This window comes from Neophocaena asiaeorientalis, unplaced genomic scaffold (genome assembly GCF_003031525.2).
Source record: "Neophocaena asiaeorientalis asiaeorientalis breed wild unplaced genomic scaffold, Neophocaena_asiaeorientalis_V1.1 scaffold150, whole genome shotgun sequence".
NCBI classification, from domain to species: domain Eukaryota; kingdom Metazoa; phylum Chordata; class Mammalia; order Artiodactyla; family Phocoenidae; genus Neophocaena; species Neophocaena asiaeorientalis.
The window spans coordinates 7,660,164-7,675,116 of NW_020176571.1; the positions used below are offsets into that span (position 1 = coordinate 7,660,164).

The 14,953-nt window shown below is 41.8% G+C and overlaps 1 protein-coding gene across 1 annotated transcript; it reads left to right on the forward strand.

Moving 5' to 3' along the window:
- Nucleotides 1-7,670: 7,670 nt before the first annotated feature.
- On the forward strand, nt 7,671-14,953 carry GABARAPL1 (GABA type A receptor associated protein like 1). The gene is made up of 4 exons (XM_024733336.1): nt 7,671-7,995; nt 12,564-12,642; nt 13,832-13,950; nt 14,855-14,953. Exons 1-4 carry the CDS (start codon nt 7,906-7,908, stop codon nt 14,918-14,920), a joined length of 354 nt encoding a protein of 117 aa, XP_024589104.1. The 5' UTR covers nt 7,671-7,905; the 3' UTR covers nt 14,921-14,953.

Sequence of the window (14,953 nt, forward strand, 5' to 3'; positions counted from 1 at the left end):
TGAATAGTCTTTCTTATTTTCTCCAAGTTATTTTTCACTAATTGTTTACTTCATATTAGATCTTTTTTTGAAAGCCTTGAGTCCTTGCTGTCTGATCATATTTAAGAACAAGGCACTATAAAGCTCATTTGAAATTTCTGTATGTGTGCAAAAACCCAGCTGGGCTGCTAGAATTCTGGGAACAGAAGGAGGAAGAAGGTTGAGGATTCAAGGGTCAGTATGTAAGTTCTCACCTAACCTTTCTGTTTTCATTTGCCATCTTCTACTAAGCCCACTTTCCCCCCTAGCTTTCCCAGTCCATAGACCTTGTTAATCATGCAAAAATAAATCTCCAGTATCTACAGGGCTGGGGAGATAATCTGGGGGTAAAGGTGGCTGAGCCTTTTTAAGTTCTGTAAAGAATAATGGACTACTTTAGATTTTCCCTAGCACCAGGTTTGGACTGCCTTTTTCACATCTCCTCTGTCGTTTATTACTTGTCAGTCTTCTTTTTAGACACCAATATTGTTTTCTATTTTCTTCTTTTTGACTTTGTGAGTTTTTGATTCCCTTTTTCTCCTTTAGAGTCTGTGCTTCTTCTCTAGAGCTGAAGGATTCTTTTTCTTAATTTTTGTTGGACTATAGTTGATTTACAGTGATGTGTTAGTTTCAGGTGTACAGCAAAGTGATTCAGTTATGTGTATACATATATCCATTCTTTTTTAGATTCTTTTCCCATATAGGTTATCAGAGAATATTGGTAGACTAACACACCATTGTAAAGCAATTATACTCCAATAAAGATGTTTAAAAAAAAAAGCTTCCACGTCCTGGCTATCGTAACTAGTGCTGCAGTGAACATTGGGGTGCATGTGTCTTTTTGAATTATGGTTTTCTCCGGGTATATACCCAGGAGTGGGATTGCTGTGTCATACGGTAGTTCTACTTTTAGTTTTTTAAGGAACCTCCATACTGTTCTCCATAGAGGCTCTACTAACTTACATTCCCACCAACAGTGTAGGAAGGTTCCCCTTTCTCCACACCCTCTCCAGCATTTATTGTTTGTAGACTTTTTGATGATGGCCATTCTGACTGGTATAAGGTGATACTTCACTGTAGTTTTGATTTACATTTCTCTAACAATTAGATGATGTTGAGCATCTTTTCACGTGCTTTTTGGCCATCTGCATGTGTAGAGCTGAAGGATTCTGATGCCAGTTCCCATGTGTGGGTTTTTTCCCCACACCAAGCAATTCTCGTACACCAGCTGGATGTCCTACAATTCAACTGAATTCTGACACTGTCTCCCCAGATCCCACAGTTAAGGACTCAGTCTTACAGGACTACCTTCCCCCACCAACACACACACATCATTTCAGATGCCAATCACAAGTCCAGGTTGTCACGTGGGATTCTGACTGATAGACTATTGTTCAGAGGTTCCAACGACCTCCTCTTCTCGTTTGATTAATTTTCTCCAGCGACTCACAGGACTCTTCCATAAGTAGACAAAACAGTTTACTTATGGATGAGGTGCATAGGGCAGGGTATGTGGGAAGGGGCATGAGCTTCTGTGCCCTTCTCCAGTGAGCCACTCATCTGCCACCTCCATGAATTCATCCACCTGAAGGTCTCAGAACCCTGTCTTTTTGTATATTTATGGAGGCTCCATCACTTTGGCAAGCTGGATTATGTCATTGACTATTGGTGATTGAACTCAATTTCCAGCCCTTTTCTCCTCCCTGGAGGTGGGGGTGGGGTGGGACTGAATGTTCCAACTCTCCAATCACATGGTTGGTTCCTCTGGTGACCAGCCCTTATCCTTAGGTTACCTGGGGGCATTCCAGAGGTCACTCATTAATGTAACAAAAGACACGTTTATTGTTCTCAACACTTAGGAAATTCCAAGAGTTTTCAGAGCTCTGTGCCAGGGACGGGGTGAAGACCAAATATATATTTCTTTTTATAAATCACAATATCACAGGCTGCCATAAGGACTACAAATTGGATGGTTTAAACAACAGAAATTTATTCTCTCAGTTCTGGAGGCTAGAAGTCTGAAATCAAGGTATGAGCAGGGTTGGTTCCTTTTGAACGTGGTGAGGGAGACTGTTTCCTGGCTCTCTCCTAGCTTCTGGTAACCTTCAGCATTCTTTGACTGGCAGATTGCATTCTTCCAATGTCTTCGCATCCTCTTTTCTTTATGCATGTCTGTCTCTGTGTCCCAATTTCCTCCTTTATAGGAGGACACCAGTCCTATTGGATTAACATCTACCCTAATGGCCTCATCTTAACTTGATCATCTGCAAAGACCCTATTTCCAAAGTCACATTCACAGATACTGGGGTTAGGACTTTAACATTTTTGGGGGGATGTATCTCAACCCATGACACGGTTGCTTACAGCAGCGGTCCGCAACCTTTCTGGCTCCAGGGACTGGTTTTGTGGAAGACAATTTTTCCATGCATGGGGGGGTGAGGGGGGATGGTTCAGGTGGTAATGCTAGCAGTGGGGAGCGGCACATGAAGCTTCACCCCTCCCCCGCCGCTCACCTCCTGCTGTGTGGCCCTGGTTCCTAACAGGCCGTGGACCGGTACTGGTCCGTGGCCCGAGGTATGGGGACCCCTGTTTTAGTGGAATTTCAAGAGACAGCAAAGATAAATATATCCTTTTCAATCTACCATCTTAAATCAGAAGTCTACCCTGTACTCTTTTCACTATCACAGACTGCACATTTTTTGAGTCTTTACTTTGTATCCAAAGTACTGAGAATATAAATACACATAATATGCCATCAAGTGGTACAGAAACAACTGCGAGAGACTACCTGAAACTAAGGACTTAAATGCCATTAGAATTGCCTCTAACTCTTTATCTGTCTCTATCCCTACCTATATATCTTGCCTCTCCGAATATCATCTTCTCTATCTCTTGTTGGAACCCAGAACAGGCCATCCCAAAATATGCCTCGATGGCATATTGATTATTTTGAATTAAAGTTACTTCAGAAGCAGCTGATGCAAGAGGGACACTGACCCTCCTCTCTGTCTACCTGAAAGCAGGAAATAAATCTCCCATGTGAAAGGTGCCCTCCCTGCATCTAAGGTAGAAGGACACTTTTATTGCCACATATGGGAAATTCAGGGACAAGAAACTTGTGTAAGCAAAGCTTGTTACTTCTTTAATTTACCACTGCTAGCCCAAACTCTGTTTAGATTCTTCATTAATTGAGTACCCCAAACCTGTTTCTTTGCCCTGTCAGTTTCTCACAAATGTGCTGTTTCCTTGTCTAAAAAGTATAAAAGATGACTGCTTTGCCCATTTCTCGGATCTCATTTCTGAGATTTTTGTGTGCACTAATTAAAATTTGTTTCTTTTTCTCCTGTTCTTCAACCTTGTGTCAATTTTTTATTAGTCCAGCCGCAAGAACTCATGAAGGGTAGAGGGGGAAATTTACCCCTCCCAGATATTCTTTTATGTTGAACTGGTACATTTGGACTGCAGGAGACTAAAACAATGGCTCCTGTAAACCTGTGATCTTACATCATCAAAGTTCATCTCCAAAGCAGAGGCTCACTTCTCTTAGTTCATAAATGAGAAGTTCTAAGGATAGATTCTGATTAGTCTTGTGTAAAGTTACTTGGCCTTATAAATGGTCAAGGCAGTGAGGGTCTATGATTGGTGGATTCTACTAGAAGAATTATGTGGTATTAGTGGGACGAGAAATTCCCTCTAAAACCATGCATATCCCCCGCCCAACCCCCCCAAAAAAACCCCAATGAGAAGTAATAGGCATAATATTATCTAATGTATAATACATCATTACAAAATGCGTTGTGACAATGACAAGCACACAATGCTTTGGAAGCCGGTTGAAAGGATACGAAAGGATCCAGGCAAATGAAATCAAAAAGGTTTCCTGGAGAAAGCGATGCCTGTACTAAATCCTGAATGATTTATAGGAATCAGACAGAAAAAAAAAAAAGGAGAAAATGTTTTCACAGGAAGAGGCTTTGAGAATATCCAATGGCCAGAAACAAGGGCAATATTAGAGAAAGAGGTAATTTAAGAGACTTAGTATGCCTGGAACAGAGAGAGCAAAATAGGAAATGGCAATAGATGAGGGTCGAGAGAAAAACGTCAGCCGGATCCTAAGTACTCCACTTCTCTACTAAGGAATTTGAACTTTTTCCAAAGACTACGGTGAATCTCTGACCACTGAAAGATATTAAGAAGAGAAATGATACAATGAAATACGGTTTTATTATAGTTATCCTGGTATCAGTGAGCTTTTCCTTTCTCTATCTCCTAGAAACGATAAAGATAAAAATTAAAGACTAAGAATGGATTTGAGTAATAATGGTGATTTTAAAACATGTCCATAAATTCTTTAACATTCCTTCCATCTGGGTTGGAATTACCCTTCCAACCAAGGGTAATTCCTATTGGGTTCAGGACATCTTTTTCTTTTCTTTTGTTTTTTAAAAAAATAATTTATATTGCAGGATAGTTGATTTATAACGTGTTAGTTTCAGGTATACAGCAAAGCGAATCAGTTATACATGTACATATATCCACTCTTTTTAAAATTCTTTTCCCATATAGGTCATTACAGAGTACTGAGTAAAGTTCCCTGTGCTATACAGTAAGTCCTTATTAGTTATCTATTTTACATAAAGTAGTGGGTATATGTCAATCCCAATCTCCCAATTTATCCCCCCACCCCCATACTCCCTGGTAACCATAAGTTTGTTTTCTACATCTGTGACTCTATTTCCATTTTGTAAAAAAGTTCATTCATACCATTTTTTTTAGATTCCAATAAGCGATATCATATGATATTTGTCTTTCTCTGTCTGACTTACTTCACTCAGTATGACAATCTCTAGGTCCATCCATTGCTGCAAATGACATTATTTCATTCTTTTTTATGGCTATGTAATATTCCATTGTGTATATGTACCACATTTAGGTGGCTTCCATGTCTTAGCTCTTGTAAAAAGTGTTGCAGTGAACATTGGGGTACATGTATCTTTTCAAATTATGTTTTTTTCCAGATATATGCCCAAGAGTGGGATTGCTGGATCATACGGTAGTTCTAGATTTAGTTTTTCAAGGAGGTTCTGGACATCTTGATTGCTTCCAAGTTTTGGCAATTATGAATAAAGCTGCTATAAACACCTGTGTGCAGGTTTTTATGTAGACAGAAGTTTTCTACTTCTTTGGGTAAATGCTAATGTTGGGGAGGAAGAAATTTCCCTCTGCCCTTCTTGGTTCTTCTGGCTGGTCTAAGAATTAAATCGACATGAGACACATTAACGGGAGAAAACCAAATGAAAGTTTAATAACACATATACACAGGAGAGACCCAGGAGAACAGAGTAACTAACTCACCAAAATGTCCGAAGCCCTTACCTTAAATACCTTCCTCAACTAAGGACAAAAGAGGATGGATGTTTGAAGGTGGGGAGAGTCAGTTATGGGAAGTTACCAGGAAAAACACAGTAAACAAGGGTATTATTTTGCAGATTTAAGTCCTTGACTTCTCTGTTGATTAGAGTTTCTAGAGATTTGGCCACAGTCCTCTTCCAGGTGCAACAAGGGAGATACCCTTATAAAGGAGATTTTCCTTACAAACACAAATGTCACTTACAAAAGGGTAACTCCTTGGTTTTCGGTTTTCCCCATGTGTGCTGTTTCTTAGAAAACAACCAGCTTAAAATAATTAATATACCAGAGATATTTTTAGGGTGGCAAATTCTGCTCTCCCTACACTAAGAGGTTGATTGCTATATCTTATTGTAAGCGTATGTTTAGTTTTCTACGAAACGACCAACCATCTTCCAAAGTGGCTGTAACATTTTTCATTCTCATCAGCAATGAATGAAAGTTCCTGAAATGTGAAATTTTCAATATCGCCTTTGGTTAAAAGGGGGATTTGGAAATATTTTTATCTGAATGAATGTTTTAATTTATAAAATTACCTCCTATATAATATTTTAAGTGTTCTGCTACAAATAAAGGTAGAGAGCAAGCTGTGGGAGCTGAAGGATTGGGTAGTCTAAGATAAAGTATTAGCATTTAGAGAAGCCTTAAGGCAGAAAGAGTAACTGATATTTCATCTCCAAATTAGTTTTCATATATAAATTGCCACTGTGGTTAGGTATTTTTAAAATAAAAGTTAAAATCAGCTTTAAACTAGCTATGATTGTTTCCAGTAGATTTGATGGGAAAACAACACTCTTAAAAAATATTAATCTCCATCGTAATTACTTTTCTCAATTGGTTTTAAAGTCCTCCTTTGAGAGATTTAGCTATATTTGGGTCAAAGCTCAAATGCGCTAAAATGTTCAGTTTGAGAATAAGGACTAAACATTATAAACATATAATGTGATAAAAGAATTCCTGGATTTTCATACATGAGAAGGATTGAAAAATGCCATAGAGAAAAATAATGAGCATCAAAGGCTATAAAATTCATTTTCCTTGTTTCAGTAATGAAACTTAGTTTCTTTTCTTTTGTGGGTTTGTTTTTCAAATCAGAGATAAGGAGACCTTGCTGAACGTAGACAGGTGACTGGGGCCGCTGCTGTCTGATACATTTTTCAGAACTTCCGGGCCTTGTTTAGGGCAAAGCAGCCCCTCATTCTTCATCTTTTCTTCACTCTTTTTTATCTTACAATTTCTGCTGCTCCTCCCCTACAGGTCCCAGGAATCACTGTCGTTAGTAGTGGTTGGAAAGGCCTTTTGTCCTCGGATTCTTAGCAGGGAAAGGGGAGGGCCGGAGGGAGGCGACACTGGCACCAGGTCCCCCCTCCAGTCCGTCACCAGCCCTTCCGGTGGCACTTTGTATTCAGGTTAGGAGAGGAGTACTCTTCTCCGGTGAATTTTTGCCTTAGGGGGAAAAAAAAATGTTTGAGGACTACTGAGTTAATCACCTGAATCTCTTGATATTTTCTTTTCCGAAGACAGATCCGACTTCTGGGTTAAGAGAAGAGAAAGTAAATCATTTCTATATCTGAACGTGTGTGAAGCCCTTAGTAGTCGGGACTGACATCTCTTCTCTGGACCTTGATTACACCTCTTTCCCTTCACCTTGTACGTGTCTTCAAACCCCTTAGTCATGCTCTGTTTGTGCTGCTGCTCTAGGAGCAGCCTGCGGCCAGGACCTAAACAACATGACGCCAACGTGGTGAAGGAGGGGTCACGGTCGGAGGCAGCCAGCCTAGCACCGAAGGCGCCGGGCGAGTGCAATCCAACGAGCGAAGGGCGAAAGGCAAGCACGGGGCACCTCTGCACGGGCCAAAGGAATGCCAGGACCCCCATCCCATCTGTTCCCAGACTCCAGATCCCAACAGGCTGAAAAAAGCTGGATTTTCGCCATCTGTATTTGTTTTGGGGCCCAACCAAGAAACTGCGAAGAAGAGGGAAGAAGACATTATTAGAACATTTTTTTTGTTTGAAAAACACCTTTAATGTCACAGTCACCATAAAATAAGAGGTGAAAATTGCTCGTGGTCCCAGTGAACTCTATGCAGGGAAAGTTTAGATGGAAGGAGAAAACACCGAAATGGACAGAGCTCCTGCCCACCCCCATCCCGCGGACCACAGGTCGCGGGGGGCGGGCCGGGGGCGGGGCGTCGTGACGTCACAGGACCAACGCGCCGCCGTGTTGTTTTTGTGCTCCAGAGTCTCGGGAAAAGCCTCCGGGAATTCTTTGCCTGGCCCTCCCGTGCCTCTGGACCGGGGGCCCCCGAGACCCCATCTGAAAGCTCTGCGGAGCCGCAGTGCGACGGGGACTGGCCTTTCTGAAGCGGGTCTGAGACGCATTGCAATTTGTTCCGAGGGAATCAAGACGGGAGAGACGCCTTCGTCTGCGAGGGAGACAGGCCCCGTCCGGGGATCTTAGAAACCCTGCGGTCCATCATGAAGTTCCAGTATAAGGAGGACCATCCCTTTGAGTATCGGAAAAAGGAAGGAGAAAAGATCCGGAAGAAATATCCGGACCGGGTCCCTGTGAGTGTGGAGGGGTAGGGGGAGGAGGGAATGAGGTGGGGGGCGGCGGAGTCGTGATGGCTGCCAGAGGCACAGAAAGGTGGTCCCTAAAAGTACTTAACCTGGACGCCCTTCACTACGGAGAGAGCCAGTGGAAGGAACGTTCGCACTGTGGACCCTTTAAAACCCGTATCCCCAGGGCCCGTCCCCATCTTTGGAGCTGACCGCAGTTTTAGAGCGGAGCCTACGTTTGAGTGACTCAGCAGTATTCAGAGGATGTGTGAGCTGGGATGTACTCCAAATGTGGGCCTTTTTGCGCGAGAATGATTAGGTTGGGACTACCCATTTGCTGCCCTTAAGACTGCATGGGAATTGTTCTGGGAATAACAGATGCGGTGGATTTGCTCCCATCAGTTTTCTCCTTAGGTGGGTCTCCGCTAATCAAGTTGACTTTGGCCCTTATAGCCTTGGGTTTGGGAGGGAAATGTTCGGAAGCCAGTGGATCCTTTATTTTTGTCTCTGAGGGTTAGGGAGCGGGCGTGGGGGGATGGGGGGCGCCCCAAGACAGGCCTGGCCCAGAAAACAAGGTCACGTTCTCCGCGCAGCAGCCAGGTTGCCTCATCATTCTTGGCTCCGGGGCGTGTGGGGCTGTAGCCAGCCTTCCTCCGGTATTTATTCTGAACACATTGTACCTGGACACAATAAGGAAGGACTGAGACCTTTTTTCTCTCGGGTTTTTGGACTCTGGCGTATGTAATGTAAAACTAGTGCAGGCAGTGAGGAGGGAAGAAATAGTAAGGTATCTTGCTGCATCCGGGCGCTTTCCCCCTCTCCCCCTCCCCCGCCTCCTGCCTGGTTTTTCTCTACTGTGTGCTACGCAGCCGGATGGGAAGGCGGAAGGCTTTAAAGTGTGGTGGAGGGAACAGTCGCTGAGCTTTGGCGATGGGGGACTAGAGACCCTAAGGACCCGAAGACCCTTTATCTTCGGGCAGGGGCATTCGGATAAATATTACAGATAATTTGCAGGTGAAGGAATTGCCATTATCTGATGGTGAGAGGTACTCTTGAATTCCTTTCCAAACCTCATCTAACTTTGATGTTCTTATAGCTGCCAAAAGCGACCTGGGCCGTATAAACCCCTTGCAGTCCTTTTTCTATAAGGGTAGAGGAGATATTAGGGCTGTTCCATTCCCCAGAAATTACATACAAAAGGGTTTTCAGCTAAAAAGGAGAGCTAGCCCTATTACCCACTGACGGATTCGTGACAAATTGCTTGTTTGGTCTGTGGACCTTGCATGACTGCTTTAAAAGTTTCCCCCAAATCTTGGTGATACCCATTCCTACTCTCTTATAGTAATATTTGAAAGTGACAGCTAACTTTGATTGATAACTTACCATGTACCTGGGAGCATTCTCAGTTCCCTGTCTATTTTCATTCACTTAGTCCTCACACCGTTATAATCCCATTCTACAGAGGCAGGATCTGAGGCACAGAGAACTGAAGTAACTTCCTGAAAGGTTTCACCTGGCTGCTGTGTGGCAGAGCTGGGATTCCGACCCTGGCTGTTGGGCCCTCCATGTCATATTGTTTCTCAATCTCTAATGCAGTTCTGTTCAACAGAATTATTTAAGTGTGCAGGGTGTGCCTCGCACTGTTAGGTACTGGAAATAGAGAAGTCAACTGTTGCTGCCTTCGAGAGTTCACAGATGGTAGTAGGATGCCACCCGGCATCCCAGTCGACAAGATGACTACCGTTTATTCAGAACGCTGAGTATGAGGCTCTGTTCCAGGAAGCTCCGTATAAGTCACAAACTCAGAATTGTACCTGTTCCTAAATCTAGTTAAAATTCTCATACATTTCCTCAAAACAGTCTTTTCCATTTCAATCATTTACATGCATTCACCCAGAATATTTCAGCTAATCCCCCCCTATTTTCGTTCTGCTCATTGTTTGGTGTTAAATGTTTTACTTCTGTGATGGTTTGTAAGCCATTGTGACTCTCACTTAGATCTCAGGATTCCTCCAGTTAGGTTTTAACCAGCGGTCAGCCTCCTAGCTGCTCCTTAGGTGCTCAGCCTGTGGCCTTCTTTCTAGTTGTGATGCAAAAGGATCTCTACCCTCTGAATCCTGAGATTTGGTGCAAGTTCTGGGCAGAACCCTGAATCTTGCTGTGCTCAAGTGTTGTGTTTACGGAGAAGAGGGTTAGACTAAATGATTTCTAAAGCCCTTTCCCCCTAGACCATTGGTGTCATTAAAGCAGTCACGTACCCTGACTGCTTACGTGACTTGAGTGTAGCCTGAGCACATCTGTAGCTGCCACCCAAAAGAATAGGCATGCTTGGGGCCTTGAGACAGAGTTTCATGAGATTTTGAAGTTACCTTTCTGGCTACAGTGTATTGAGAACCTGCAACATAGCAGGAAACTGTTAGGAAGAGATTGCCTATTTTTTGAAATTCATGAGCAGCCCTATGGAGTATTAGTCACATTTCACAGAGGAGGAAAACTGAGACCCAAACAGGCAAAGCATCTAGGCCCAGGGCCCACTGTAACTGAAGGGTTCCTGGGAACTTGAATATTTTCTGGTAAGCGAAGGCCTTAATGATTCCTTCTCCCCTCCTTTTCCTCCACATCCAACCCTCTCCTCCCGATGTCACAGTTGCACTTGGCTTTGTCGCTCTCTTTTTCTGCTCCCTTCACGTGGTTTCCATGTCTTATGAATCCAGGCTGGAGCTGCCACGTCGTCTCAGAGCTCCCGCGTGACACAAGGCAGCCTCCTTCCCTTTGATTTTATGTGCCTGCGGCCTCCTGTCCATCCTCATTGTTGCGCCATCACTGGTCTCTTCCCGTGCTCTTCCTGCTTTTTCTTTTAATTTCTGACTCACATATCAGTGCTGCAGTTTTGATTTTTATTTATTTATTTTTTCTTCCGGTTTTATGGAGCTATAATTGACATATAGCACTGTATAAGTTTAAAGTGTACAGCGTAATGATTTGACTTACATACCTCATGGAGTGATGATCACAGTAAGTTGAGTGAATATCCATAATCTCATACACAGATAAAAAGTTAAAGAAGTAGAAAAATTTTGTTTTTTGTGATGAGAACTCTTAGGATTTACTCTCAAAGTGTAATTGACCTACAACACTGTGTCAATTCCTGTTACACAACGTAGTGATTTTTTTCTATACATTTCAAAATGATCACCGTGATAAGTCTAGTTAGTTATGGTGTGTCACCATATTAGTTATTATTATATTCCTCACACTAGACATTTTGTACCTGTGACTCATTAATTTTTGCAACTGGATTTATTTTTATTGTTAAGTGTGATCACGTCCTTCTGGTCTTCCAGGTGCAGGATTCTTTTTCTGTGCAAAAATAAGTAGGTTTTTCACTTGTTATTCTCTCCCCTTAAATTTAAAAGCTTCAGATTTCTCCAAATCAATCCTTATGTTTAGATCTTTATAATTTACAAAGCCTTTTCACTTAAAATGTTATGGATTATTCAAGTTCATTGTATCAGTTCCATGCCTCTGTAAAAGATGTGTTTGAAAGTTATCGTCTTCCATTTATTTGTTGGAATGCTGAAGCTCAGAGAGGTTAAGTGACCTGTTGAAGGTCACAAGCTACTAGGGATACTTGTCCAGTGTATATTTCTATTTCTTTAAATTTTCTGTACTTCCCATATCTTCTGCCTAGAGTGATTATATTTTCTAAACTAAAAATCTAAAGCTGATGGTTTTACAATAGATTTTAAATATTTTAAAATGAAATTATTATATATAACATAAATAGTAAATGTATTTATATAATATTTACATTTAAGTATATTTAAATTAATACTAAAAATTTATTTATAAGATATTTTCTATTTTATAAATCTTCATGTATAAAGAGTCTTTAGATTTTACATATCTTTTTTTCTTTTCGTTACAGCCATATATGATCTTTCTAAAACTTGAAATATTATAGAAATATTTAATGCAGACATTGAAAAATCTCTTAAAATCCTAACAGATAATCAGTATTGACTAATGGGTTAGTTATTGTACTGACATCATCTTAAAGAATATAAGAACTGTTTTAATACTTACTTTTTTTCAGCTAATAGTGTCTTGAATATATTTTTTTCAGTTCTCAGAAATTTTGACAAAGTATAAAATTTGAACCACATTATCTGTACCTTTAATAAATAGCACTTATATGAAAGAATAAAACTAATAGGTACTCAGGACCATCTGAGAAAATTCAGACAATCTTCTTGGTGCTTTAACTAAATACCAGAAAGTATATATTCTATAGTATACCTTACAGGTAATTCGTAATTAAAATCAAGGTTTTAAAATCTTTACTTTTCATAACATGCCCTCCTCATCCTCTTGTTATTGCAGTAATAAAACCATAACCTTATTACGAAAGTCCATTTCCCCATACATTTTGTAAGGGGGAAGGGGGAATAAGAAATGGAAAAGCTGTATCGGCCCTAGACAAACTCACTTCAGATAGGGCAACTGTAGGATGTAGAGGGGAAAATACTAGGTTGGATTCTGCAGTTTTTATCCCCACTCTCTACTTCTCCTCCCAGGTGATCGTGGAGAAGGCTCCCAAGGCCAGGGTGCCTGATCTGGACAAGAGGAAGTACCTAGTGCCCTCTGACCTCACTGGTAATGCTCCTTCCCTCCCCTGACAACATCCTCCCATGGGAAAGCATTCCCAGTCCTTCCTGTGTGCGTGCGACTGTGGGATTGAGAGGAAGTAGAATTGAAGAGAGTGGGATTCTCCTGAGAGTTAGGTGATTCAAAAACGGTGATGTCATAGTTCTTTCCCATCACCAATTTCCTTAAGCATTTCCCATGATAGTGCTTTGATTTAGATGCAGCAAAGTACGAAAGCTTGAAAGAAAAGATCCGACGTCCATTATTTAAACCGCTTAAAATTCAGCTTTGTTATTGTGATACCAATTTACTCCAAAAGGAAAACCAGACTAGTTTATTGGGAGAATCACATTTTAGAGATTCTCAGCTGAATACCTTGTCTCAAGCTACAGTTTTTTGTTAATACCTCTTGTAGATACTGTTTGGATAGGATGCATTCATTCTTCACGTTGATTCTTAATGGAGTAACCAGTGCATCCAGGAGACACTTGGAAAGATTTTGTAGATGTGTTTGCTCCAGAGTTATTAGATTTGCATATCAGCCTTCTAGAAATCTTTCAGTGTGCGCAGTGAAGGGTAATGCATCGAGCCCCACTCATTGCCCCAACATTGGGATGACTAATTGTGAGATTACTGCAGTCTATCAGACCGCTTCCCGTCACAAGTTTCTCTTAGGTGGGAGTGGGAAGTGTGTTTCTTTCTTTTTTTCTTCTTCTTTTTGGCTGCACCACGTGGCTTGCAGGATCTTATTTCCCCGACGAGGGATCAAACCCGGGCCCTGGCAGTGAAAGGGCCAGAGTCCTAACCACTGGACTGCCAGGGAATTCCCTGGAAGTGTGTTTCAAGTCAGATTTAGACAATGATGGGAGTGTTTCAGTCTGGAGACACATTGTATTCCCTCACAGGTGTCCTCAGGCCTTGAGTGGATATGCTAACATTAGGTCTGAAATAGAGTAAAGTGGGGAAGGATTGAGGAATTAAACTCCTCGATGGTATGTCAAGAAATATGCAGGCTTCTTTGAGTGTCACTTTTTATTCCTAACGCTGTAGCACGGTATTGGGCTCTGCTCAGGTGATGCGTAAGTCTGGTACTTTTGGAAACAGGTGCAGTAGGATTTTTTTTTTGGATCTTACCGTTCTGCTAACCTCTCATTTTCTTCCTCCTTTCCTTCCTTTTCTAAAACCTTCCTTCATCTAGTTGGCCAGTTCTACTTCTTAATCCGGAAGAGGATCCACCTGAGACCCGAAGACGCCTTATTCTTCTTTGTCAACAACACCATCCCTCCCACTAGCGCGACCATGGGCCAGCTGTATGAGGTAATGGTCCTGGTGACAATACTGTGCAGTCTGGCCTTCTCTAGCTTTTGTCCCAGGTGTGTTATCAACATCCCAGGTGTGTTACCAACATACCTGGGAAGTGGGGCAGGAGGCGTTGTTCATCAGGTTCCTTTCACGAGGCCGTGTCAGGCTCTGGGAGATCAGATGCCACTTGTCCCTTACGGAGTGAGCAGCCCACTAGATTCAGTCCCTCTGAATTCTCTTTTTAGTTTTGCCCTGCTATAGTGTTTTAACATTGGATCGTCTTTATTGAAACAGGAGGAAGTGGTTTCTGACTGCAAAAATTCCAGATAAAATGAAATTTAAAATTAAGGCAGTCTTTAAGTGGATTCATTTGTCTTCACAGATAAACTCAGTTGGAGGGAATAACTTGAGTGTTTTTATTTGGTTTAATTGGTAAACTGTCAGAATCTGATGAGAAAACTATAATAAAGGACTTTATCGTGCTATATCACCTAAGATTGTTACTGCATTATTATTCCTTAAAGGGTTTCGCCCAATACCGCCTTCTTTTTGTGTCCCATTAGTGACTTGCACAAAGTTTTCTAATAACCTCTCAGTTTTATTCCACAGCATATACATTCTCTATTAGTTTTTATTCCAGTATATATAGTTACATTGGATCTATGTTCCCCTTGCCAGAGTGAGCCTTTTCGGGGTCATGTTTGTATCCCTGGTGTGTACGGTGTTCTCCACGAAGGTTTTTGTGAACTCAGAGTTCAAAGTTGAATCCCAGCCACTTCTGCTGCTTCTTCGATCCTCTCTTCAGTGGGGACTAATGATACCTCCTCTGCCTACCTTACAGAGTTATGTGAGGCTCTGAATCCTAGGGATAATGAATGTGATTATGTTTTCTAAACCGTCGTCTTACCTCTTCCCCTAGGACAACCACGAGGAAGACTATTTTCTGTACGTGGCCTACAGTGACGAGAGTGTCTACGGGAAGTGAGTGGCGGAAGCCGGCCGATGGGAGCACCCGGAC